Genomic DNA, 25051 nt, shown 5'->3' with positions numbered 1-25051 from the left:
ATGGATGCTGTCCAGATTTTGCATTTCGTGCCATATAATACAATGTGTGTTATACTGCTGTTGATTTTTTGTTTGAATTGTGTGTGTGTGTGTGTGTGTGAGAGAGAGAGAGAGAGAGAGAGAGAGAGAGAGAGGGAGAGAGAGATCCTCATTATAAACCACTATAGGACCACTTCTGTGGACAACAACATGAACGAAAACCTACCACACACGGTTCTTGTAAGGTTAAAGTAGTGGTGGTGAAGGGCTGTGTACATTGCCTTGAGCTCCTTTGAGGAAAGGCAAGACACAAATGTATTAACAAAATGTATTCCCCCACTCCGGGCTGTAAATCTTGCCAGTGCCCTTGTTTGTAGCATCACATGTATAGTTTCTCTACAAGAACTGAAAAGCTATTGCATATCTAGTTCTTTAACCAGCCATGGCCTTGTATATATGCCATCAGTGTTGTAAACATAATCCTCTTTCTCTTCAAGTTGTTCTGGGGAATTTTGGAGTTCCTTGGAAGTTTATCAGGAGCTCCTTGGTGAAATTAGCAATGGCGAGCAATTCCCCAAAAGACCTCTTTGTCTGCAGTGGACATATGGGAAGGCAGAGTTGGCTGTGTTCCACCTGTATTCTCAAGTCATGCGTCTCAGTGGTGAGACCCAGTAGAAGTGGCTAGAATGGGTTCCTTGATGCAGGCAACTTTAATGCTATGTGATGGACCAGAACCCCTAACCTGGGATCACCTCTGAGGTATTCCTGAAATGTTTTGGGATGCTGGCCTAGGCTTCCAAGTCAGCAGTCAGATGGATGTTCCTTTGTAGAGCTCCTTCTGCTAAATTGCTGGCTCAGGCTTCCACTGTGGTTGCCAGCTGACTTTGTGCTCTGTAAGCTAGAAACACCTGTGATCATGATGCTGACTATTCTGTATTTGCCCTGCAGGGGATATGGTAGAGTGCCCTGTCCTTCAAAATTGGGGTGGGGGTGGAATCTTACATGTTTGCAAGAAAGACAGTGTGTGCAAGAGAGAGAGAATTGCAAGTACTTCATTGCTAAGTATTAGAATTAAATGTATCTTTTTCAAAAATGTGTTAAATAATACTTAATCAACTGTGCATTAAGTAGATGCAGAATGTTGACTTGCCACTTTTTAAAGCCTAAATTCAATCAATCTCTTCAAATAGTGCTATATTATAAATAAATAGTAATAATATATGCCTTCGTCACATGGGACTTTTGATATTCATACTCCACAGTGTGTGTACCTCCAATATATATAATATTGTCAATGAACAGAGGAGCCACAGTGCCACCTCCTGCTTCCTGGGTTCCCCCCAGGTAGAAACAGTTTCAAGGAGTTGATGTGTGAGGGCAAGAGAAAGGAATCAATAATTTCCAACATGAAAGGACCCAAGCAATTGCTTAGGGCATATGGGGTGAAAATGGCACTTTGGAAGTTTATAGGATACCTGCAGAGATATTGGAGTGCCACTGTGCTTAGCCTAGATAAGGGAAGATAATTCTTGTACACCAGCTCCCAAATAGACTTGAGCTGAGTACCGGTTTGGAGAGAAAAAAGGGGGGAAAGTTCAGTATCCTGGAGAAGAGAGTCACCTTCTCAAAGTGGGCCCACTTCTTAAGGGGACTAAAATCTTCCTTTGGCGTTGAATTCACCCACTTGGAGGACCCCAGAGTCTCCTCTTCATACAAGACATCCTCTCTCTCGCTATCTCTCTGTGTGCATGCTGCATTGATGCAAACATAGAATTATGCATTTTGGTGTACTATTAGGGTTAGCTTTTAGTATTGACCACACACCTTTTAGACAGTCACCAGCATTCTTGGCCAAGTCAAGTACCACTATCATAGTGTATCTGAAGAAGTGTGCATGCACACGAAAGCTCATACCAATAACTGACTTAGTTGGTCTTTAAGGTGCTACTGGAAGGAATTTTTTTTGTTTTGACTATGGCAGACCAACACGGCTACCTATCTGTAACTGGCACTATCATAGTGTTAGTAATCTTGCAACCTTCCAGAACAGATGGGGGTATGTGTGTGCCTGCGGAGAGGGAGAAGTTCTGCTGTACAATCTGAAATTCTTGTGCTAGTGGATTTAGTTGGATAGCACCCTTTGATTATGAAATATATTCCCTGCTGTGGCCAGACAACACACAGCCACAGGTTCCAGGATAACTTTGCAGCGAACATTTAGGCAAATACCTTCTGTGCAAGAAGGCTTTGCTAGGTTGTGGGTGAAGAGGGTAAATGAAGTAATTGGTGTGTGTTGTTAGCTGTTGACCAGGTTGTGTGTGGCAGAACTTTCCTTTGGTGTGGATTTTAGCACTTCGCCTACAGCCTCCACCTCCTGATAGCAGAGCTTGGCAGTAGCAATGCATTCAGCACTTCATTATTTCTATAACCTGAGTGCATTTGCAAATTAATTGACGTGTGGGAGGGAAGGCATCTGCTATTGTAAAAACATTTTAATTATTGCAGCAAAACTAGAAATAAAATTCGGTTGTCGCAATCTGACAACAGGTACAGGTGAAAAAAGAATGCCCTCACCCCCCAACACCATTTCTTTGGTCCCCTTATTCATATGGGTGCTATTCCCCTCCTCCTTTTCTTTCCACCTTTAATGCTGTAAGGTTTGTTTAATGCATGCATTTCTTTTTAAACGCTCACTTTGGAAACAAAGTCTGAACAAGAAAAATATCATTTTTATGTGTATATAGGCTTTTATGTCTGCTTACTCAACTGTAAGATGGTAACCCATTTTGCTCTTCAGCATGCCAAAGCCCCACCCTGCTTAAGTCCAGCAGAAGGTTCTAGACTTCTCTGGTTAAAAACAGCTTTTAAATTGTGGTCAAATGTGACACTTTTAAAAGAGGTATGAGGCAGCTGTGGTCTTCCAGGTGTTCTTGGACTCCAGTACCCCAGTCAGCAGTACCCCAGTCAGCAGGATTGGGGTGATGAGAGTTGCAGCCCAGCAGTATCTGAACCAGGTTCCCCAATTCTGCTACAGCTGTGTTAGCCTATGAGAAGAAAATCCAAAATCCATATTGGGGACCAGAAGAAACTTCCATTGGATAAATCCTCAACAAGTATGTGAGTCAGCATATAACACAAAGTTTCATGCATAGTAACTAAAATTTATTAGTGTGCCCATAGTATTAGTGTGCCCATAGTTTCAGTACCTTTGCTTTCCTGTGAACAATACAAATTATCTTTAAAGTTTTACAAGTATTTCAATAAAAATGTCTACATAATATAAGATGTAAACCACATTAACTGTACTTCAGTTTTGCAACTCAAATATTTCAGGTCAAATATTTCAGGTTAAAAATTAACATGGGGTACCTTAGAAAGATTTGCTTGCTAAAGATAAGTACAGTAAACATGACAATTTAGATCACTTTCTAGGGCAACTTAAGTTTTTCTTATGCAAATTACCCTATGCAGATTAGTAGTTTTTAGAGGAAGGTTTTCTGGAAAATTTGGAACAGCAAAATTCACATCACTAGTACTGCTATCATCCAACTTCCCTGCAGGTTAAAGGGAACAGGAGAAATTTGGTAATCTATGCTCTCTTGGTTATAAAATCATAGTTATAAAATACCGGAATAAGAAAACCTTGGTTAATAGTTGTGCCCCCCCCATATATTTCTTCCAAATAAATTATATGGAATTTCCACGATAAATTTGTTGTAGATTTAGTGCATTCCAAGTAGTTCTCTTTGTAAGAGCTTGAGCCCAGCCTCTCCCAGGAGTTTTGTTTGAATTATGTGGAGGACCTTCCTATGATCCACAGCAAGTAGAGTGGACCTGTGGCTTAACGGAGCATTTTGGGCCACTCTGACTGCTTGTGTGTGGTACATTTCCCTTTCTCCATGAAGATGCATGCATTTACACTGCATGGCCAATAGGCAAAACTGGAGTAGATTCTTCCTTCAGATTAAGTTCTGCAGCTTCTGGTGCCATAAAAGATAAGATGTTACCATATGTGTTCTAGGCCTCAGAATTGTCTTTATTTCTTCTTCACCGCATGTACCTTACTTTTTCTAGTGAGTAGTTTGTATGGATTATACTTGTCTCAATCCAGTGGAGCAATAGCGTGTTGAGTTATGGTTTCTTTATCCTTACTTGGTGTTCCCTAATTCCTTTCCCCACGGGAGGTTGCAGACATACCAGTATTTCTGGGAAGGCTTGTAAGAATCCTTGGAAATGTTACTATTTCTCCCCAAATCTGTGGTAAAGGGATGTCTGTGCTGGATCAAGTATAGTATGTGATTTGAGACACTTTAGTTTAGACTACTGTACTTTTCTGGAGTTGGTTGCAAATCATATTGATGCTTTTGGATCTTTCTCTGTGTCCAAACAACTTCAGAGGATGGGAAACTGAAGTCTCTGTCATTTCTTCCCTAGGGGGAGAGGATTCAAGTTAACTGCTATTAGGAAAAGCATGTCAGAATAAATAGCACATCAGTTTAAACTTTTTAGTACTCGGACCTATTACAGCAAAGCAGTTGAGCCTTGAATTCCTTCCACAGTGATGATATTATTCATACTCTTTCCAAAAGTATCATTTTGAGCTAATAGTCACTTGTTTAAAAATGAAGGTAAAATACGGTTTCAGCAGGCAGGTGGTTGTTTTTGTCCTGAAAGTAGACTGTATTGTGTGTTTGGAACCACAACTGCTAGAATCATTCTTATTAAACATCTTCATGCATTTGGTGAAGAGCTGTTTCCAAACTTAATTAACCTCATTTGGATGTTTGAGTTGCCCTTTTCATTTACTCATCTTTCCCAGCCACGTTTTTGTTTCATGTTGAGAATATTATGGAGTCTGTAAATAGTTTTGAAATGCCAGTTTGTGATATATGGGCCTCTTTAACACTACTTTGATTTATGTGCGCTACAGTGAAAAAAAGCAAAGGAAGCAAATTATAGTGGGGGGAAATGTTGCCAATCTACACTTTTTCAGCCTTAGTTAAAAAACTGTACTTTTATCAATCAAATCTGATGGATTTTGTTTGCATTAAAAAAGCCATTCATAGTTTAACTCTTTGAGGAACGTATGGACAATTTTAAACCACTTAGCTGGTTGCCATAGGCGACATGGAACTATATGTCCTTAAGTGTGAACTCCAAACTGTTGCACCCTCCAAGAGCTCATCTTACACACCTGCTTCTTATTAAGAGTCTTGTCTTCTGCTGCCAACCCCATGTAATGAGTAAGAGGGCAAGCCAGTTATATTTTTGCAGGTAATGGAGAGGCTTTTTTGTTAGGATTTTTTACAAGATTGTGTCAGATTCTTGCCTGCCAAATTTGACACTTTCATAAGATTTATTTATTTATTTATTTATTTTCTATACCGCCCTGAACCCGAAGGTCTCAGGGCTGTTCACATAAAGGAATCACACATTATGCTGGTTACTAGATGTTGTTGGAGCATTAAAAGTGTGACATAACCCATTATGTGCCATTGAGATGAAAAGTACCTAAAACCTTTAAAATTGATGAAAATGTGTTAAGGAGATTGCTTTATATATACAGTCATACCTCGGGTTACAGACACTTCAGGTTGTGTTTTTTCTGGTTACAGACCACTGAAATCCGGAAGTACCAGAATGGGTTACTTCCGGGTTTCAGCGGTCGACATGCGCAGTAGCACTAAATCACGCTTTGCACATGCACAGAAGTGCTGAATCGCAGCATGCGCAGACGTGCCACTGCAGGTTGCGAATGCTGCGGGTTGCGAACGTGCATCCCACACGGATCATGTTCGCAGCCCAAGCGTCCACTGTAGACTAAAAAGGATATTTTCATATCATGTATCCAGTTAGTAGCATTGCCTTATAACTGGGTCAAAGTTGTATTTATACCACAAAGTGGTTTAAAAGCAAAAAGATCCCACTAATTAAATGACCTTTTGCCTTTTTGCTTCTTGTATTTATTGAAAATACTGAACCTTGATGTCTTTCCTTCTACCTGGTGCTCCATGTATCTGGTATTATTTTTCTTTTGTCAGAAACACTAGGAAGTTGCTTTAAAAGCAGAAAGTTCAAATTCTCAGGTGATTTAAATTTGTAACTTTAACCATGTTTCCAGATCTGATGATAATAATAATAATAATAATAATAATAATAATAATAATAATATGCCCATCTGACTGGGTTGCCCCAGCCACTCTGGGTGGCTCCCAACAAAAAATAGAAGAAACACAATACAACATCACAGACTAAAAACTTCCTTGAACAGGGCTGCCTTCAAATGTCTTTTAAAAATCACATTGCTGTTTATCTGTTTGACATCTGCTGGGACGGCATTCCACAGGGTCGGCACCACTACTGAAAAGGTCCTCTGCCTGGTTCCCTGTAACCTCACCTCTTGCAATGAGAGAAGCACCAGAAGGCTCTCAAAGCTGGATCTCAGTGTCCAGGCTGAGCGTTGGAGGTGGAGACACTTCTGCAGGTATACAGGGCCAAAGCTAGGGCTTTAAATGTCAGCACCAACACTTTAAATTGTATTCAGAAATGTACTAGGAGCCAATGTAATTCTAATAGAATAATAATAAAATCGCTGTGTTAAAAATATATGATCAGAACCATTATTAAGGCAGCAGTTAAAACAGTTTCAGAACTTCATATGTAGTTCAAAGCAGCATATATCCCCCTTTTGTTGTTGCAGTAGTGCTGTGAGGCTGGTTAGGCTGAAAAATAGTAACTGGCTCAAAGGTACATGTTAAACTTTCTGGCCAAGTAGTCCTTTGAATCTGGGTCTTGAACCTAGTCCCACACTCTTAATCACTACAACACACTAGTTCTTACCCTGCACAGACATCTAGAGGAAAACCTCTGAAGATTACGTTAGTGCCTTGGCATATCTCTTCTGCAGTAGTATTATGGAACTGAAGCCCTAACCCCTTTTTTGTGTCTTGTGGGAATGTTACTAGAATACTTTATATTGAAGATTTTAAAAAGTTATCATAATAGCCTTTCTTTTATTTCCCAGGGAATATATAGTTTGTTAGATGTTACACTATAAAGGCCATGTTGTACCGCTGGCCTTGTTAGCTCTATGTTGACATTTGAGTAGTGCAGTGCAAGCAGCATCGTACTCTGTTGGCCACACCCACTCCTAGCATCACCCTCTTCTCACCTAGTAAATGACAGAAAGTTTGCTGCTGCACAGTGAGTGTGGCTCTCTGATGTGTGCTCTCACCTGAGAGATGACTCTTCCAGTGCATGCCTTTGCTCATTAGAGCTGGGGGCAGGGACTAAATTTCTTCCCAGAGTTGTCGGAACACAGTTTTTGCCCAATCCTGAAATACCATTTCTGTAGACCAGGATTGTAAACAGTGACTCACCTGGTTTTCTTGGGGATAAATACAAATACAACTGGAGAGGGGTGTTTTAGAGAAATCTTTAGTTACTTTTATTAATTGAAAAATATTTATAAATTGCTTAATGTTTTTCATATCTCTTAAGCAGTGTGCATTTTTAAAAATAAAAATAATTGAAATGCAGACTTACATCAACAAAACAGCAATATAAAAGCATATAAAAGAAGAATTAGAGAACTCAGTCACCTAAAATAGAGCATGAATGCTTCAACAAAAAGACAAGTCTTTGCAAGACACCTGAAGCAACTGATGGCTGTTGCGGCAAAGGGAAGAATATTCAACAGTACAGGGGGAACAGCAGAAAAGGCCTCTTTTTAGGTCACCACTCTTTTTATAACTGTCAGACTAGTCATTTTCAATGGTGTGTTGCAAATTATCAGGGTTAGAACATGGCAAAGACTGTGCATAAAACCATTGGTCTGACTGCAGCAGCTCTGTCAAGAACCCAGCCAGGCTAAGGTCTTTGACATCCTCTGCCACCTGCTTCTTGTTAAAGTGGAAAGTGCCAGGGTTGAAAATGGGACCTTTTACATACAAAGTGTGTGGTCTACTATTGAACAGTATTGCTCATTGTGAAGATCAGCAAAGATGGACAAGTTGCCCCAAGGAAATCTTGCATATCACTGTTGAACTTCTGCAATGATACTGTAGGCCAGCAGGCCTGACCTAGTGGTCTCTAAGATTGGATTCTGCCCTAAAATACCGCACGTAGTTAAACTGTGGAACTTGCTGCCTCAGGAGGCAGTGATAGCCACTAAAAGTGGATTAGTCAATTTTGTAGAGGAGAGGACTATCAATAATGGCTGTGCTCTGCCTCCACCACTGGGGGCAGTAATGCTTCTGAATATAGTGGTACCTTGGGTTAATAACTTAATTCGTTCTGGAGGTCCGTTCTTAACCTGAAACTGTTCTTAACCTGAGGTACCACTTTAGCTAATGGGGCCTCCCGCTGCCGCTGTGCTGCCGGAGCACGATTTCTGTTCTCATCCTGAAGCAAAGTTCTTAACCTGAGGTAATATTTCTGGGTTAGCAGAGTCTGTAACCTGAAACGTATGTAACCTGAAGCGTATGTAACCCGAGGTACCACTGTATCAGGAGGGGAGAATTCTGTTGTGCTTGCTGTTTTCCCACAGGCATCTGGCTGGCCAGTGTGAGGACAGGATCCTGGATTAGATGGCCTATTGGCCTGATGCAGTTTTTACCAAAGGGCTCTCCAAAGACACACCTTTGAGAGTGGTTTATGTGGGCTATAGATGATGCAACAGGGATAAATCATAGCTAGGTAGGCTAGTAACAATTGCTGCAAGTAATATTTGGCTACATATTTGCAAACTGTGCATATGCATATTTAGAAAGCTGGGAAAGCCTAATTACCTTGGCTGTTGCAGCATTAGTTTTAAAATCTAACAACACAGAATTTTGCTCATGGCTTCACATCTGGTAGCTCTCTTGTGGTCATGTTTGAAGAAGTGATAATCTTATAAAAGTTGATGTCTCTGGTCATTGTTTTGCTTTTTAAGTTTATTTAGAAGATTTGTAGCCCACCTTTCAATTTTAGAAGCAAAATTCCAAAGAGAATAAGCAATATAAAATACCACTAAAATGAGCAGATTCCAATACAAAATGAAGAAAAAAAGAGCAGACCACATTCTTAAAAACTGCATAAAACAAAATTAGTGTAAAACCTGCAGATAAAGCCTAGTAGCAGCAGCAACTGCAATATATATATATATATATATATATATATATATATATATATATATATATATATATATGAATGAGAATGGCAAGCAACAACCACCTCAGAGCATGGAGGACAAAGGGATACAGATGAAGAAAGCATTTTGTAATGGTGCTCATAGGTTTGACTGCTGAATTTGTGGTTCTACAATGTTGTTGACTAGCTAAGATGGAGTAATGGATTGCTTTTTCTGGCTGTAAAGAGAGATTACAGATCAATGATGCAATGTGTATACTGATACCATTTATTATAAGCAGTATGTTATGTGCCTATGCTAGGCTCAGTTTATTTTCTTGTAATGACCTGCATGTTAACAAGGATGAAAGTTGACAGATCATGGTGTGTTTGCTTTGACTCTAATCATATTAGACATCTTTATGCATATTGCTGATTTAAAGTCATCATTTCAATGCTCCAATTTTTTTCTGCATTCTGCGGCTATGACCCTCAATTGGTAATTTAAGGGTGTAGTTCTAAATGGGCAGTTCTTTGTTCATTTTGTTGTAATTGTGCTTGTGTTTGTGTGCAGAGGGGCATTTTAACATGTCCTGTTTCCTATATAGGGTTGTATCCAACTAAATTATACTCCAAGTAGACCCATTGAAATTAATGGATCTCAGTTACTCATATCATATCATATATCTACATTTTAAAAATCATATATTTTAAATGGGGTTGCTTGAGTATGGCTAACACTAGATGCATTCTATAGAGTGGTACCTCGGGTTACAGACACTTCAGGCTACAGACCCTTCAGGTTACAGACTCGGCTAACCCAGAAATAGTACCTCAGGTTAAGAACTTTGCTTCGAGATGAAAACAGAAATCACGGCACAGCGGCAGCGGGAGGCCCCATTAGCTAAAGTGGTCCCTCAGGTTAAGAACAGTTTCAGGTTAAGAACGGGCCTCCAGAACGAATTAAGTTTGTAACCCGAGGTACCACTGTAGTTTGTTAGTATTCATTAGGTGACCTTGGGCCAGTTACTGTATCTCAGCCTAACCTGCCCTAACAAGATTGTTGTGGTAATAAAAAAGTAAGTGGGGAAGCATGTACAATACCCTGAGCTCCTTGAAGGAAAGGTAGACAGGAATATATAAATATCCCTAATATAGGAAAACTTGTTAGAACCAAGGTAACCTTGAGAGTGAACAAATGCATCCGGAACTTGTAATCCTGGTGAATAATCAGCTATGGTTTTAGTTTACTGATCTGCTGCTTAAAGTTTGCCAGCTTCCCTGTTGTACATTCTTAACAATAGCAATTTCTGCACCACATAACAAACCAAGAGTGTGTCCTTAGAAGAATTTACTGTACATCCTGTTCTTCTCCAGGCAGGTGTTACCATTCATCAGCATGCTTAAACTTTTTCCAGCGTATGAATTATGCAAGCAGAATGTCAATTTGACCTCACATGATCTTCATGGGATTTTTTTTTTAAAAAAAACAAGCACAAAACTTTATTAAAACTGCCACAGTAGACAAACTACAGTCCTGTGACCTAGATCTGGAGCAATTTTCAAAGGAGTCCTGATGTCGTATTTCTGCTAAATGAAGGTGTTGTTTGTTTTTAGGTAGTTTTAATGGATACTTCTTAAGGAAGAAAGTATCATTATTATTACTACTATCAATGTGCATGATCTCTGACCCAAAGGGGTTAGAGGCTAAAATCAAGCAAGGGGGAGGCAAGGCAGTGGGTGCCAGGAAGAATAAAAGAGCAGGGTCATTCAGTTCTTCAACTGTTTCAAAGCAAGATCAGCCAGGTCCCAAATGGCTGTCATTGCCTGTTTATAACTCACCACTTTTGTACTGGTATTGTCAAGCTTTATCCCTCTCCTCTCCTCCTCCCTTCTGTTCCCTTTCCTTGTCTCCTTTTCCCCTACCTGGTTTGTGAGCCAAAAGAGAGGACCTGTGGCTCATTTTCATTTATGTACAATGTCTGTCATCAGCACTCCCTTGAATTTTTGATTGATGTGGGCGGCTCTGAGGAACAACATTTTGTCTGAAAAGCAGAATAGCAATGTGTTGGGTTGAGCTACATGTAATAAAAAACCAACCTAAAAACATGCTTGCTTTTTAAAAAGAAAAATGGGTTTCTCATGCGCTGAATTCTGCACTTTTCCTACTCTGCTGCAGAATCGTGACAGGCTCATAGAGCTGTCTGATATGCTCATAAGTATTCCTCAAAGTGTGAAGGAAGGACTTTACTATTGAAATACCAATTGGTGCCCTGGGCCTTCCTAAACTGATTCCCTGGGTATCTCTGATCTGCTTTCTTGCTGGAGAATAGAATGAGTATCTTCCACTTCTCCCAGTCTATGAATCCTCCCCCACCTAAACTTCCCCAAATCCCTTCTTTCAAGATTGTATGTTTTTGGGAGAACGGATGTTTCAGTGAGGTTGCAGTATATTTTGTGTGCATGGTGTGTTTGCCTCATGCAAGATTTTTATCTTCCCTGTGGCCTTTGCTTCCAGGCACCTTACAGCATACTGCTTCCTTCCTTGTTTGTTTTTCGCAAAGATGTCTGGGCAGGTGATTTCCTGCCTTAGTGAGAAGACTCCTGTAGAGCATTGAGAAATGCCTTCATCTGTGTAGATCTCAGCTGTGTGACATATTTTAAAACCCAGCAATGTACCAGTGGATAAGGGATAGGTATATTTAGAATAATAAATACATACTAACAGTTAAAACATTGTTTATCATGTGAGATTATTCTAAATGCTTTTTTTAAAAAGCCACTTTGTGGTGCTATGGTACCAATAGAAGGTTTAGCAGGCGCTTGGAATTCCTCAAGACAGAATGTTTTTCAGGAGGCTGCTTTAATAAGGTATCCAGATCTTAGGGAATCCAGGTTGCTGCAGCTGATTTAGAATGACAGCATTCAGGGATAGAAAGTATAAGACACATTTTAATCTGAGAGTGTTTTGCTGCTTAGCATTTTGCAAGCAAGATGGAATCCATTGTTGACAGCAGTTTGAGGGAGATAATAGCAATGTCTGACATTGGCACTATAGAAAGATGGAAGGACGTGTGGTTGGTTTTTATTGGAAGAATATGTTTAAAGACAACCCTTAAATTGCTCCATGTAAGAGCTTCAGTCTTGGCTCCTGTCTTATCAGTCTCTTTGAGAGAAGATGGTATAATAGATAATTGACTTGACTATTTCTTGGAGATGAAAGGGGGGAGAGAGAGAAGATGCATTGAAATGTACATGGGAGAGTTGTTGGCCTGCACTGCAGGCAGGGAGCCAAAAGCAGTTTCAGTAGTTAAGAATCCAGGGCTGAGTCAAGAATGATTGGAATACCGTCCAAACAGGGCTTACTATTTGTGTGAATTGAGTTATAACAGAAAATAGATTGGTAGAAGGTGATTATGGAACACTTAAACTTCCCAGGAAGGTAAGTTGCATCCTTTTTCTTGTTCTGATAAAGCTGATATTCAAAGCAGCACAGATGATAAAGCCATTTATGTGCACAGCACAGCTTTTTTACATATAGATGTTACAGGGCAACTAATGAAAGCCTGCTTCTTATACTTAACATCAGCAATCAAACATAACACCAAGACATACAGTGGTACCTCTAGATACGAACGGGATCTGTTCTAGAGCCCCATTCACATCTAGAAGCAAACGTAACTAGTGACGGCATGTCTGCGCACATGCGCGTCGCTTTTCGCCGCTTCTGCGCATGCACGTGATGTCATTTTGAGCGTCTGCGCATGCGCAAGCGGCACAACTCAGAAGTAACACGCTCCGTTACTTCTGGGTTGCCGCGGAGTGCAACTCGAACGTGCTCAACCTGAAGCACATTCACCCCGAGGTATGACTGTAGTTTGTTTTAACCATGGTTTGTTGAACATGATCTGGCTTACAGAGTAGCAAAGAAACTGCAGTTGGTTTCACCCAATGTTGGCTTTTTTACCCCCTGTCTCTTTTGAGAATACCAGGCTGCTAAGGCAAGCTCCATTACAGTGGTCAAGAGCTGACAGGGTCTCAGCACATCACCAGTTCCCTTGCCATTTACTAGCTGTAGAAAAAGGGCATGGAAGAGGAACACTTTTATCACTTGTTGCACTGTATAGGGGCTTGGAGTGATATGCTGGAAACAAGTGGAATTAAACAGTTGCAGTAGTTCCAATTAGCATTGTTACAGGAATAGTCTCAGAGGTCTGGGGCATAGGTAACATGAAGGTAACTAGGCCAAATGAATTGGCCTAAAGCACTTTTGATTATCTGTGCCTAACAAAGTACAGATGGGTGGGGTACAAACAAACAAACAAATACTTCAGAGTGCAAAAGGTGGCTGGTCCGTCTGCTTACTTGGCACTGACACTGTATCTTTCACATCAACTGGCCAAGGGAAATCTGGGTAATCCTCCAGGACAATGTTTCATTCCTTGTACAGATGTAAGAAGATGCCATAATAACACCAGCAAACATGTTTTCTTCAACATCCAGCAAAGTGGATGTTCTACTTCAAGTTAGTCTTCCAAAGTGTCTCTCCAGAAGCAGCCTGGCCCTGCATTTGTTGCAGTTGAAGTTCTTACCTATGACTGTTATTTGATCACAGTCCAACACTATGAGCCAGGTCTGCAAGAAGAACCCATAGTCCACAAGGATGACCCAATGTAATGGAGGCTCTCAGAAGAAAATGCCCATTGGTAGTTTGTTTTCAGGTTGTATTGTGGCTTTGCTTGGATACAATGGCATACAGGTCCATGAACTGCCCTTGATGTCTACCACAGCCTGTAATACCATCCTTATTTCAGGCATAGTAATATGTCCCATGGGATTTAGATGCCAAATATGGAAATCAGAAGAATCTAGGTACTTGCCTAGCCAAAAGAAATCTAGTTCATGAAAACATTGGATTATTTCCCTCTTTTCTTCCACTTTAATCAAGCCCTCCAAATATAGATAATTGATATTATGGTCAGCGGCTGGTGTGCAGAGTGGCATGGAAACACAGGGGCTAAGCTCTGTGGCATGCACCGAGCCTCCGACCAGGCCCCACTCAGCAGTCCCACTAGGCTGATGCTTTGCTCTCCCAGGCCCACACCACGCTCCGACCCGGCTCTGACAGCCTCTGCAGTTCCGCCCGTTATCCCCAATACAGCAACAGTAGGAACGGCAGTGGTGCAAATGGCTCCTTGTTCAGCAGACAACCATCGTTTTTGTGTTGATTGCCATTTTGTCACACCGGAAGTCCTCCTTGGATATTCTTGTTGAAGTTTTTGCAGCCTGTGGACTTTCCAACCCTGAAGGTGATGCTGGGAAGCAAGTTTGTGTTTTGATGGCACAGCAAGCTGCAATTAATCTTAAAACTGATACAAAAACTTCCAAACTCCTGTTTCCTAGTCATGCTGGCAGAGGAGGAAGAAACACACACTGCAGTTCATTCAAATAACACTAAACTATGGTTTGGCATTGCATTTGATTGAGGCTACAATCTACTTCTGGTCTGACAGCTGATAACATATACTAGTTAATTCTGGCATGATGCCAAATGATGGTTAAACAGAACTGAACCATAGACCTCTGCCTATTAAATATGATAGCATCGGAGATAGGGCCTTGTGCCATGAACGGATTTCATGGAAATCCTTAAGTGTCCATGATTAGAAACATTGCCAAGCTGAAATATCTCTGCTAATCTTGCAGAGATTAAATCATATATTTTATGGACCATATTAGTTGAATTAGCTGTAGTATCTTGGTTCCTCCTTTAGACCTAAAAGCTAAGAAAATGTTTCCAGCTTGGGGAAAAAAGGAGCCTGTTCTGTGAAATACAGTATATGGTGCTTAAATAATGTATAAATCAGGTTGGACAGGAGCTGCCTGTCAGTTTTATTAACTTTGACCTTTTCTCCCATTATAAAGATGGTTTGGTAAATATTTAATGGGCCCTTATAGATCTTGACAGTTGGATCTCTGTTCCTGGAAGCAGAATTAGGTGGGCAGGAGTGCCTGTATTACATGCAATTAACAAACACAGTTTAATCAGAAAGACTTGGCCTTCAAAGGCAAAAAACGTGTTCTGGTTTTGAATAATAATACAATTTTTTTTAAAAAATACTATGCTTTCAGATAATGCCCTCCAAAGCAGAAATCCTACAAGGTAGTTTCAGCATGGGACCACCCTCACCCCCTTTTAAATGGCACAATTCAAAATCTAGCTCTGATTAGTGCAGATGTTTGTGCCATGTCCATTGTGCAGACTTCTAAATTGGGCGAAGTCACCCCATCCTGTGTCGCTTGGTCTATAACAAGCCTTCCTCTTCCAGACTGGTCCGCCAGGGTCTAAATGGCTGAGCTTGCATTGGTCTTAATAAGATGTCATGAAAGGAAGGTAAGGGTAAGTGTATAGAGTCAGAAAAGGGTCTCTTGCCAAGTTAGTAGTGCCTTTAATTCCATGAAAAGGTGGTTCATATTGCTCTCACTGCAAATTCTAGTAGCAAAGATTGAAAATGGGATTGCTTGACATTTTGAAACATTGTCTTTCAAACATGTACTGTCCCTTGCATTCATTGATTTTTATTTAAGGAATCTGTGGGAGAAAAACAAATTTTAGCAAAATTCATTGGCCTAAGATGAGCATGCTAGAGTGAAATGATACTCAGTCCTCTCTAGCAGAGAGTAACTCCACTTCTATTAAGAATGCTATACATCTTTGTATCATTGTCTAGATCACATGGTAAATGGGTCAAGAAAACCAGAAAGTTGTTATGATGCAGAATGGGATGTTCTAAAACAGACAGTTTGCTCTTTGCTGGATGGTGTCATTAATTTGTAGAGTGTTTTCTGAAAACTCCCAACTCCAATCAACCCTGGCTGACAGCACATGGTTATGGATGATGTTTAATATGGCAACATCTCAGGGGCCACAACTTCCCCACCCTTGACTTAATGGGACCGTTTCAGCAAAACAATTTAACTTGGAATAACAGGTGCTGGATAATAAGACACCTTGCTTCCTGGAGGCACCTGTTCAAAGCATAGTGCTGAACTCGATGGACCCTTGATGGGATTCAACAAGTCTGTGCCTATTTGGGACACATTGGACCGACAGACTTACTTGGTCTTACAACTCTGCTGCCATATATGAAATGCATGCTTTCTTATATCTTCCCCGTAATGTTTCTGATAAGCTTTGTCCATCTTCCTTTGTCCCCTTGGATAACTTTTTTTTAAAGGAAGGTAACCATATTAGTAAAGGTAAAGGGACCCCTGACCATTAGGTCCAGTCACAGATGACTCTGGGGTTGCAGCGTTCATCTTGCTTTACTGGCCGAGGGAGCTGACGTACAGCTTCCGGGTCATGTGGCCAGCATGACTAAGCCGCTTCTGGCGAACCAGAGCAGCGCACGGAAACGCCGTTTACCTTCCCGCCGGAGTGGTACCTATTTATCTACTTGCACTTTGATGTGCTTTTGAACTGCTAGGTTGGCAGGAGCAGGGACTGAGCAATGGGAGCTCACCCCGTCGTGGGGATTCGAACTGCCGACCTTCTGATTGGCAAGTTCTAGGCTCTGTGGTTTAACCCACACCGCCACCCGCGTCCCAATTAAATATGAGTGACCTGCAAATTATCATAACTGATTTTGGTTGTTGTGGGATTTTTTGTGTTGTACAAAATGTTCTGAAACTTGACCAATCAATTAATTTTCTTTGGACCAGTCAAATACTCAGCCCTTATTTCCTTATATGATTGAGCGCTCTAGGCAAGAAATGTGCAGTGATCTGCAGAAAGTGGACTTGTAATTGGCATGGTTTTCTCAAAATTTGGGACCAGAAGGCCTTTTAGATGTCCAGCTCTGCTAAGCATTTTGCAAAGAGCAGCACAAGGGAGGGTGTTTTTTCCCCATTGGCACGTAAAATACTGCCAGAAAGGAAGTTGGCCATGCTCAGATGGTTGTGGCAGCAAAGGTGCAGTGCACATTCCCCTGATTAGTTTGTTACTTTAGCTTATGGAGAACATTGTCACTCCTTATAATTGTGGACTCAGCACTGACAGGATTGGATCCAGAGATTGGGTCACTGAGTAGCTAGAGTATTGGTATTGGTGGGCTCAGGAAACTCCAAAGTTTGCCAGAGTATGCTAACATTGCTAACATGTGGGATGGCACTTCCCCTTGAGTAGATTAGGCAGAGGCCCTGTCAGTCTTCTGCCTCTTCTCCAGGGGAAGGAGCCATCCCATACCCCAAACCAATCCCCTCTAAGGCTGGGTTAGGTTGGGTCCAACTGAGTTTCTCAGGATTCTTAGCTTTGTTAGTGTTTCTCTAGTGTAATTTCACTTTTGGGTGGTGGGACTGTTTTTTCTTTTATTTTCAACTGTCCTCTTCTGTTTACTTTGCTATATTTACTTCCCCCCATTTTTACTTTGATTTTCCCCTCACAGTTTGCTTGTTTGCTATATCTCTATTACTTGTGTAGTTTTATTCCCCCATCTCCCTATTGAAGTAAGTGGTAAAGGGAGAGATTTGCCTATAGCAGAGAATATAAAGTAAAACTAAAAGTTCGCCTGGACTTCTTTTCTCTCCGTTTGACTGCATGCAGTGATCACCATTTAGGTGAACACAGCATTTTTGGCGGGTCCCATTGATAATTTAGCAAAGTGGTGGTGCCATTTTGGATTGGCCCTTAGCTTGTGTTTTTAAGTGCTTCTTCCCCTCAGCTTGGTTGTCCTACTGAGTTCTGTGCCAATTAAACCCTACATGATCACCTGTCTCCCCTCTTATACCATTTTATGCATCTGAGGTGGTAGACTGTAATCCATGACAATATACAGTATATTCTAATAAATTTGTTAGCTTTTAATGCACCCCTGGAGTCTTTGTGGGCTTTGCTGCAGCAGGCTACCACTAGCCCTCAGAAAATTCTTGAGATGTCTTTTCTTTCTTCAAATTTATTCTATTCAAAATAATTAATACTTGTAGCAAAGGTATGCTAGGTAGCCTTGTAATTCCTGGATCATAAAGCTGGGCTGGTTGGATAGGCAGAATGCATGGCTTAGGCCAATATAACTTTTGCTTTCTAGCACCGAGGTTCTTTTCAGCTGTAGAGATCCCCTGTGTCTTGTCAATGCCAGCTGTGGGTTCATTGTCTAAGAATAAAAGGAGAATTGACTTTTACAATGTAAGAATCCTGAACTGTCTTTTGATAACTCTCTCTGTGAAAAGCATGAAGAGCATTTGGATAGATACTTGTGAAATATTTCATTGCCATCTCCTAAGCTGACAGCTGATATCCCAGGCATGTTCACACTTGTGAAAGTGCTGTAACCTCTAGACAAGTGTAGGAGTGTTTGCCAAAATATCATAAAATGCTATGCAGTAAATGATCATCATACCCCCCACCCCCACCACTGCCACTGTGCTTTATAAAGGAAGAACTTAGAAGGCCCCAAGCTGTGCTTTTGTTGAAGGAAACGTTTTGGTTCTGAGCTCAATCATGTATGTGTAGCATGTAAAGTCCAAACTTGTGAAGTGTTTCAAAGAAAAGGGTTATTAACTGATTCCATATCCTCTCTCCCTCTTTACTAGTTGCAGTACCATGCAGGGCTGGCGTCTGGTCTTCTGAATCAGCAGTCTTTGAAACGGTCAGCCAACCAAATGGGGGTGTCTGCCAAGCGGAGACCGAAAGCCCAGCCTACCACCCTAGTGCTTCCACCTCAGTAAGTACTAAAGGTGTAGTGTGGGGGGGGGAGAAGAAAGAAAGAGAATACACACACACACACAAACAAACACACACACATGCAGAGAGAGAGAGAGAGAGAGAGAGAGAGAGAGAGAGAAATTGCAGTACAATAACATTCTATTTAAGAATGAAAGAGGAGGGTGGAGTGTAAAAGCTGTTCTGCCAAGTTTACTTACTTAAGTTCAATACCTGCTGCTGTTCTGTAATTCACCATTTTTGTCCCTAAAACCTGCAAAGAAAAAATGAATTTCTGAAAACACCCAGGCACCTTGGCAATCTTTTAAATAATTTTTTAGGGAGCTTTCAAAAACACTGGAATGTGTTTAGGATCATCCAGCATTTTCCCTGAAAGGTTGAGGAAAACCCTCCTTTCCACCCAAGCCCCACCCCAGCCTAAAACTCAACTTGGGGCAAGAGAAGACAAAGATGGTAGACCTTCAGGCATACCAGCCTTAAGTCACACTGGATTTTTGCTGATCAGATGTCCTCTGGGTACTCTCTGAAAAGGAAATACCGTATTTTTCGCACCATAGGACGCACTTTTTCCCCTCCAAAAATGAAGGGGAAATGTGTGTGCGTCCTATGGTGCGAATGCAGGCTTTCGCTGAAGCCTGGAGAGTGAGAGGGGTCGGTGCGCACCGACCCCTCACGCTCTCCAGGCTTCGCGGACCTCTTCGCAAGGAGCGGGAGCACTCCGGCTCCTTGCGGAGAGTTGCCAGCATGCCGAAGCCTGCGCGCGCTGAGCTCAGCGCGCCCAGGCTTCGCGGACCTCTCCGCAAGGAGCCGGAGCGCTCCGGCTCCTTGCGGAGAGTCGCCAGCATGCCGAAGCCTGCGCGCGCTGAGCTCAGCGCGCCCAGGCTTCGCGGACCTCTCCGCAAGGAGCCGGAGCGCTCCGGCTCCTTGCGGAGAGTCGCCAGCATGCCGAAGCCTGCGCGCGCTGAGCTCAGCGCGCCCGGGCTTCGCGGACCTCTCCGCAAGGAGCCGGAGCGCTCCGGCTCCTTGCGGAGAGTCGCCAGCATGCCGAAGCCTGCGCGCGCTGAGCTCAGCGCGCCCGGGCTTCGCGGACCTCTCCGCAAGGAGCCGGAGCGCTCCGGCTCCTTGCGGAGAGTCGCCAGCATGCCGAAGCCTGCGCGCGCTGAGCTCAGCGCGCCCGGGCTTCGCGGACCTCTCCGCAAGGAGCCGGAGCGCTCCGGCTCCTTGCGGAGAGTCGCCAGCATGCCGAAGCCTGCGCGCGCTGAGCTCAGCGCGCCCGGGCTTCGCGGACCTCTCCGCAAGGAGCCGGAGCGCTCCGGCTCCTTGCGGAGAGTCGCCAGCATGCCGAAGCCTGCGCGCGCTGAGCTCAGCGCGCCCAGGCTTCGCGGACCTCTCCGCAAGGAGCCGGAGCGCTCCCACGGCTTGCAGAGAGCTGCCTGTTTGCGGGCTGGGGTCGGGGGAAGCTCGAGCTTCCCCCGCCCCAGCCCCGCGCCTGGGGGGGGAAAATACAGTGGTGCCCCGCAAGACGAATGCCTCGCAAGACGAAAAACCCGCAAGACGAAAGGGTTTTTCGGTTTTTGCGACGCTTCGCTAGACGATTTTCCCTATGGGCTTGCATCGCAAGACGAAAGCCCATAGGGAAATCTCGGGGACCTTTTTTTAAATGCTGGCGGTGGGGAGCAAAGCCTTCCCCCCCCCTCCGGACTTCAGAAGAGGTCCAGGAAGGCCGGCGGGGGCGAAAGGCTTTGCTCCCCACCGCCAGCATTTTAAAAGCGGTCCGGGATAGCAGGGAAGTGCTTCCCGCTATCCCGGACGGCTTTTGAAGGCAGGCAGGGGGGGCAAAGACTTTTGCCCCCCCTGCCTGCCTAACCGGGGGCTTTTAAATCGCCCCGGGACTGTCCGGGGCGATTTAAAAGCCCCCGGACGGCTTTTGAAGCCTCCCCCCGCCGCCCGGCTTCGGGGCATCGTCCCGATGCCGGGCGGTGGGGCAGGAACGCCTCCCCCAGCCGCCCGGCATCGGAACGATGTCCCGAAGCCGGGCGGCCGGGCGGGAAAGCCTCCCCCCGCCGCCCGGCTTCGGGGCATCGTCCCGATGCCGGGAAGTGGGGCAGGAACGCCTCCCCCAGCCGCCCGGCTTCGGGGCATCGTCCCGATGCCGGGCGGTGGGGCAGGAACGCCTCCCCCCGCCGCCCGGCATCGGGGCATCGTCCCGATGCCGGGCGGTGGGGCAGGAACGCCTCCCCCAGCCGCCCGGCATCGGAACGATGTCCCGAAGCCGGGCGGCCGGGCGGGAAAGCCTCCCCCCGCCGCCCGGCTTCGGGGCATCGTCCCGATGCCGGGAAGTGGGGCAGGAACGCCTCCCCCCGCCGCCCGGCTTCGGGGCATCGTCCCGATGCCGGGCGGTGGGGCAGGAACGCCTCCCCCCGCCGCCCGGCATCGGGGCATCGTCCCGATGCCGGGCGGTGGGGCAGGAACGCCTCCCCTAGCCGCCCGGCATCGGAACGATGTCCCGAAGCCGGGCGGCCGGGCGGGAAAGCCTCCCCCCGCCGCCCGGCTTCGGGGCATCATCCCGATGCCGGGCGGTGGGGCAGGAACGCCTCCCCCAGCCGCCCGGCATCGGGGCATCGTCCCGATGCCGGGCGATGGGGCAGGAACGCCTCCCCCCGCCGCCCGGCTACGGGGCATCGTCCCGATGCCGGGCGGTGGGGCAGGAACGCCTCCCCCAGCCGCCCGGCATCGGAACGATGTCCCGAAGCCGGGCGGCCGGGCGGGAAAGCCTCCCCCCGCCGCCCGGCTTCGGGGCATCGTCCCGATGCCGGGAAGTGGAGCAGGAACGCCTCCCCCCGCCGCCCGGCTTCGGGGCATCGTCCCGATGCCGGGCGGTGGGGCAGGAATGCCTCCCCCTGCCGCCCGGCATCGGGGCATCGTCCCGATGCCGGGCGGCGGGGCAGGAACGCCTCCCCCAGCCGCCCGGCATCGGAACGATGTCCCGAAGCCGGGCGGCCGGGCGGGAAAGCCTCCCCCCGCCGCCCGGCTTCGGGGCATCGTCCCGATGCCGGGCGGTGGGGCAGGAACGCCTCCCCCAGCCGCCCGGCCTCGGGGCATCGTCCCGATGCCGGGCGGTGGGGCAGGAACGCCTCCCCCCGCCGCCCGGCTACGGGGCATCGTCCCGATGCCGGGCGGTGGGGCAGGAACGCCTCCCCCCGCCGCCCGGCTTCGGGGCATCGTCCCGATGCCGGGCGGTGGGGCAGGAACGCCTCCCCCAGCCGCCCGGCATCGGGGCATCGTCCCGATGCCGGGCGGTGGGGCAGGAACGCCTCCCCCCGCCGCCCGGCTACGGGGCATCGTCCCGATGCCGGGCGGTGGGGCAGGAACGCCTCCCCCCGCCGCCCGGCTTCGGGGCATCGTCCCAATGCCGGGCGGTGGGGCAGGAACGCCTCCCCCCACCGCCCGGCATCGGAACGATGTCCCGAAGCCGGGCGGCCGGGCGGGAAAGCCTCCCCCCGCCGCCCGGCATCGGAACGATGTCCCGAAGCCGAGCGGCGGGGCGAGAAAGCCTTTGTCCCCCCTGCCTGCCTTCCCAGGGGCTTTTAAATCGCCCCGGACAGCGGAGAAGTCCTCCGCTGTCCCGGGCGATTTAAAAATGCCGCCCGCCAGAAGAGGTCGGGGGAAGGAGTTTTCCATAGGAACGCATTAATTGATTTTCAATGCATTCCTATGGAAAACCGTGCATCGCAAGACGAAAAACTCGCAAGACGAAGAGACTTGCGGAACGAATTAATTTCGTCTTGCGAGGCACCACTGTAATTTTTCCCCCTTTATTTCCCCCCCAAAAAATGGGTGCGCCCTATGGTCCGGTGCACCCTATGGTGCGAAAAATACGGTATATGCAGAGCATTGCTTTTCTGGTGAGGTTCCCGGGACTTGGTTCCAGTCCAGTCTTTGGTGGTAAAAGTTCTCGAGATGAGGAACGGGACAACTTCTGCTTTTAAGTTTTTGAGGATGCTTTGGGTCAGAGGGAGATGGAACCTGTTCATGTGATTGTGGCAAAGAGCCTGTATTCCCTCCAGTTCTACTCTGGAGATCTTGAAAGCAGCCTTGATCAAATGCTTGAGGCACTGAGTGAGGAAGGAGCATGGCTTGGATCTGTCTAAATAGTTAATTGAATCACAGCCTCTGGCTTTACTTTTGGTGGGGGGGATCCACAATGAAACAAATAGGATGGGCAAACCTCTTTTTTCACTTGCTGATAAGAAACAAGAGACCTGAAGTTGAATGTATGGTTCTGTTAATCTAAACGGTTGTGTTTTTTTTTAAAATAACCTTTATACAGGCCGCTTGTTTATTGTATGTTTATTTTATATTAGAATGCAGATACTTTTTGCAGGCTACATGCAGTTAAGTTCAGTAACTATAAAGACTCTAGCAATCAGCAATTTGCGTAGTCTGGTTCTGATGCCAAGCACAAAAACCCCCACCGCCATGCAACAAAGCTTATAAATTAATCAAATTCTTAAAATATTTAGTGACATATATAGAGGAATTATCACAATAAGAAATGATGCATAAGACGTTAGTGTGGTGCTCTGAGCCCCCTTCTCTCAGAAGCACGCTTTTTCATTCAGGTATGAAACCTGTGCTGCTGAGTGTCTAGTTTTGAGATAATCGGCATCCTCTTTGTCACCAGTCTACATAGTTATGTGACACAGGAGACCCAAAGGAAGAACTAAGTCCTTAGCACAACGACTAACAGAAAGAAAAAGTAAATATTGCCTCCTACCACCATCTCTGTTGCAACAGAAAGCAATTGCATATGGATATTTGGATATCTTACCATTGTATAATATCTATATAGCTGAACTTAGTGAGCCAGATAAATTCTTGCAGAGATGGAGAAAAGGGCCAAATGCACACTTGAAATCCTAGCCCTTGTTGTATTTAGGAGTGTTAAGCAGATTTCTTATAATCAGTGAAGCAATGAAGCCTCATCTAATGTAAGGAAAGTTTGTGCTATTGAGTTACAGTGGTACCTCTGGTTACGTACTTAATTCGTTCTGGAGGTCCGTTCTGAAACTGTTCTTAACCTGAACCACCACTTTAGCTAATGGGGCCTCCCGCTGCTGCCACGCCGCCGTGGCGTGATTTCTGTTCTCATCCTGAAGCAAAGTTCTTAACCCGAGGTACTATGTCTGGGTTAGCGGAGGCTGTAACCCAAGATACCACTGTATCATTAAAATAGTGGTGGCCAAACTTTTTCAACTGGAGGGCCACATTCCCTGTTGGCCAGCCCTCCAAAGGGCTGCATGTCAGTACTGGCCATGGCCAAAGGAAAGATGAGTGTGGCCAAAGTGGGCAAGCCGACCCCATACTCTCTTGCATACTACATACCATGTGTGCACCACAGACCTCTCATGCATGCTTATGTGCATTCATTGTAACCTTTCCTCCCTGCAGTCTCTTCCTTTTGTTGCTCATCTGATTAGAAAATGCTGGAGTAGCAAGGAAGAGAGGGCTTTAGAGGGGACACTCAAATATACACACGTGTGGGGTTGACTTCCTACACCTCTCACCTTCCAGCTCCTGATTACTTTGCTTGTTGATGATCGCATTTGACCTTTCCAGCTAGAGAGCTGTTCAAACAGGTTAATCAAGGAGTTCAGATGAACTGCTTATGCTTACTATCTCTTCCCTCTGCTCCCATAAATGATCAGTAGAAGAAGGAAGGATACCCCCAAGCACAGTGGGGTGCTTCCTAATAATATCTATATCTGTTCAGCCACCATATATATAACCTCAGATTACACTGTTAATGCCACTTGCATTCCCTTGCCTTGTTTTCACTGCTGCCACTGAATAAGTGTTAGTTCATAGAATCATAGAATCATAGAGTTGGAAGAGACCACAAAGGCCATCGAGTCCAACCCCCTGCCAAGCAGGAAACACCATCAGAGCACTCCTGACATATGATTGTCAAGCCTCTGCTTAAAGACCTCCAAAGAAGGAGACTCCACCACACTCCTTGGCAGCAAATTCCACTGTCGAACAGCTCTTACTGTCAGGAAGTTCTTCCTAATGTTTAGGTGGAATCTTTTTTTTTGTAGTTTGGATCCATTGCTCCGTGTCCGCTTCTCTGGAGCAGCAGAAAACAACCTTTCTCCCTCCTCTATGTGACATCCTTTTATATATTTGAACATGGCTATCATATCACCCCTTAACCTCCTCTTCTCCAGGCTAAACATGCCCAGC

The 25051-nt window shown here is 45.2% G+C and overlaps 1 protein-coding gene and 1 long non-coding RNA gene across 4 annotated transcripts in view; both read left to right on the top strand.

Annotated features, from left to right (window-relative positions):
* Positions 1 to 25051, top strand: part of LOC309361908 — a 212947-nt gene that overhangs the window by 88112 nt on the left and 99784 nt on the right. The window lies entirely within an intron of this gene.
* Positions 1 to 25051, top strand: part of MED27 (mediator complex subunit 27) — a 164909-nt gene that overhangs the window by 42160 nt on the left and 97698 nt on the right. For all 3 annotated transcript variants that reach the window (XR_014164689.1, XM_081897196.1, XM_081897195.1), the window contains exon 3: positions 18679 to 18809. Coding sequence is in view for 2 of the 3 variants with exons in the window: in XM_081897196.1 (XP_081753322.1) it covers positions 18679 to 18809 (131 nt within the window). In the remaining variant the exon portion in view is untranslated. The remainder of the gene's footprint in view (positions 1 to 18678; positions 18810 to 25051) is intronic.

This window comes from Podarcis melisellensis, assembly GCF_964234715.1.
Source record: "Podarcis melisellensis genome assembly, chromosome: Z".
Classification (NCBI taxonomy): Eukaryota; Metazoa; Chordata; class Lepidosauria; order Squamata; family Lacertidae; genus Podarcis; species Podarcis melisellensis.
Note: the sequence above shows the minus strand (reverse complement) of the source record. Positions and strands in the feature narration are given on the sequence as shown.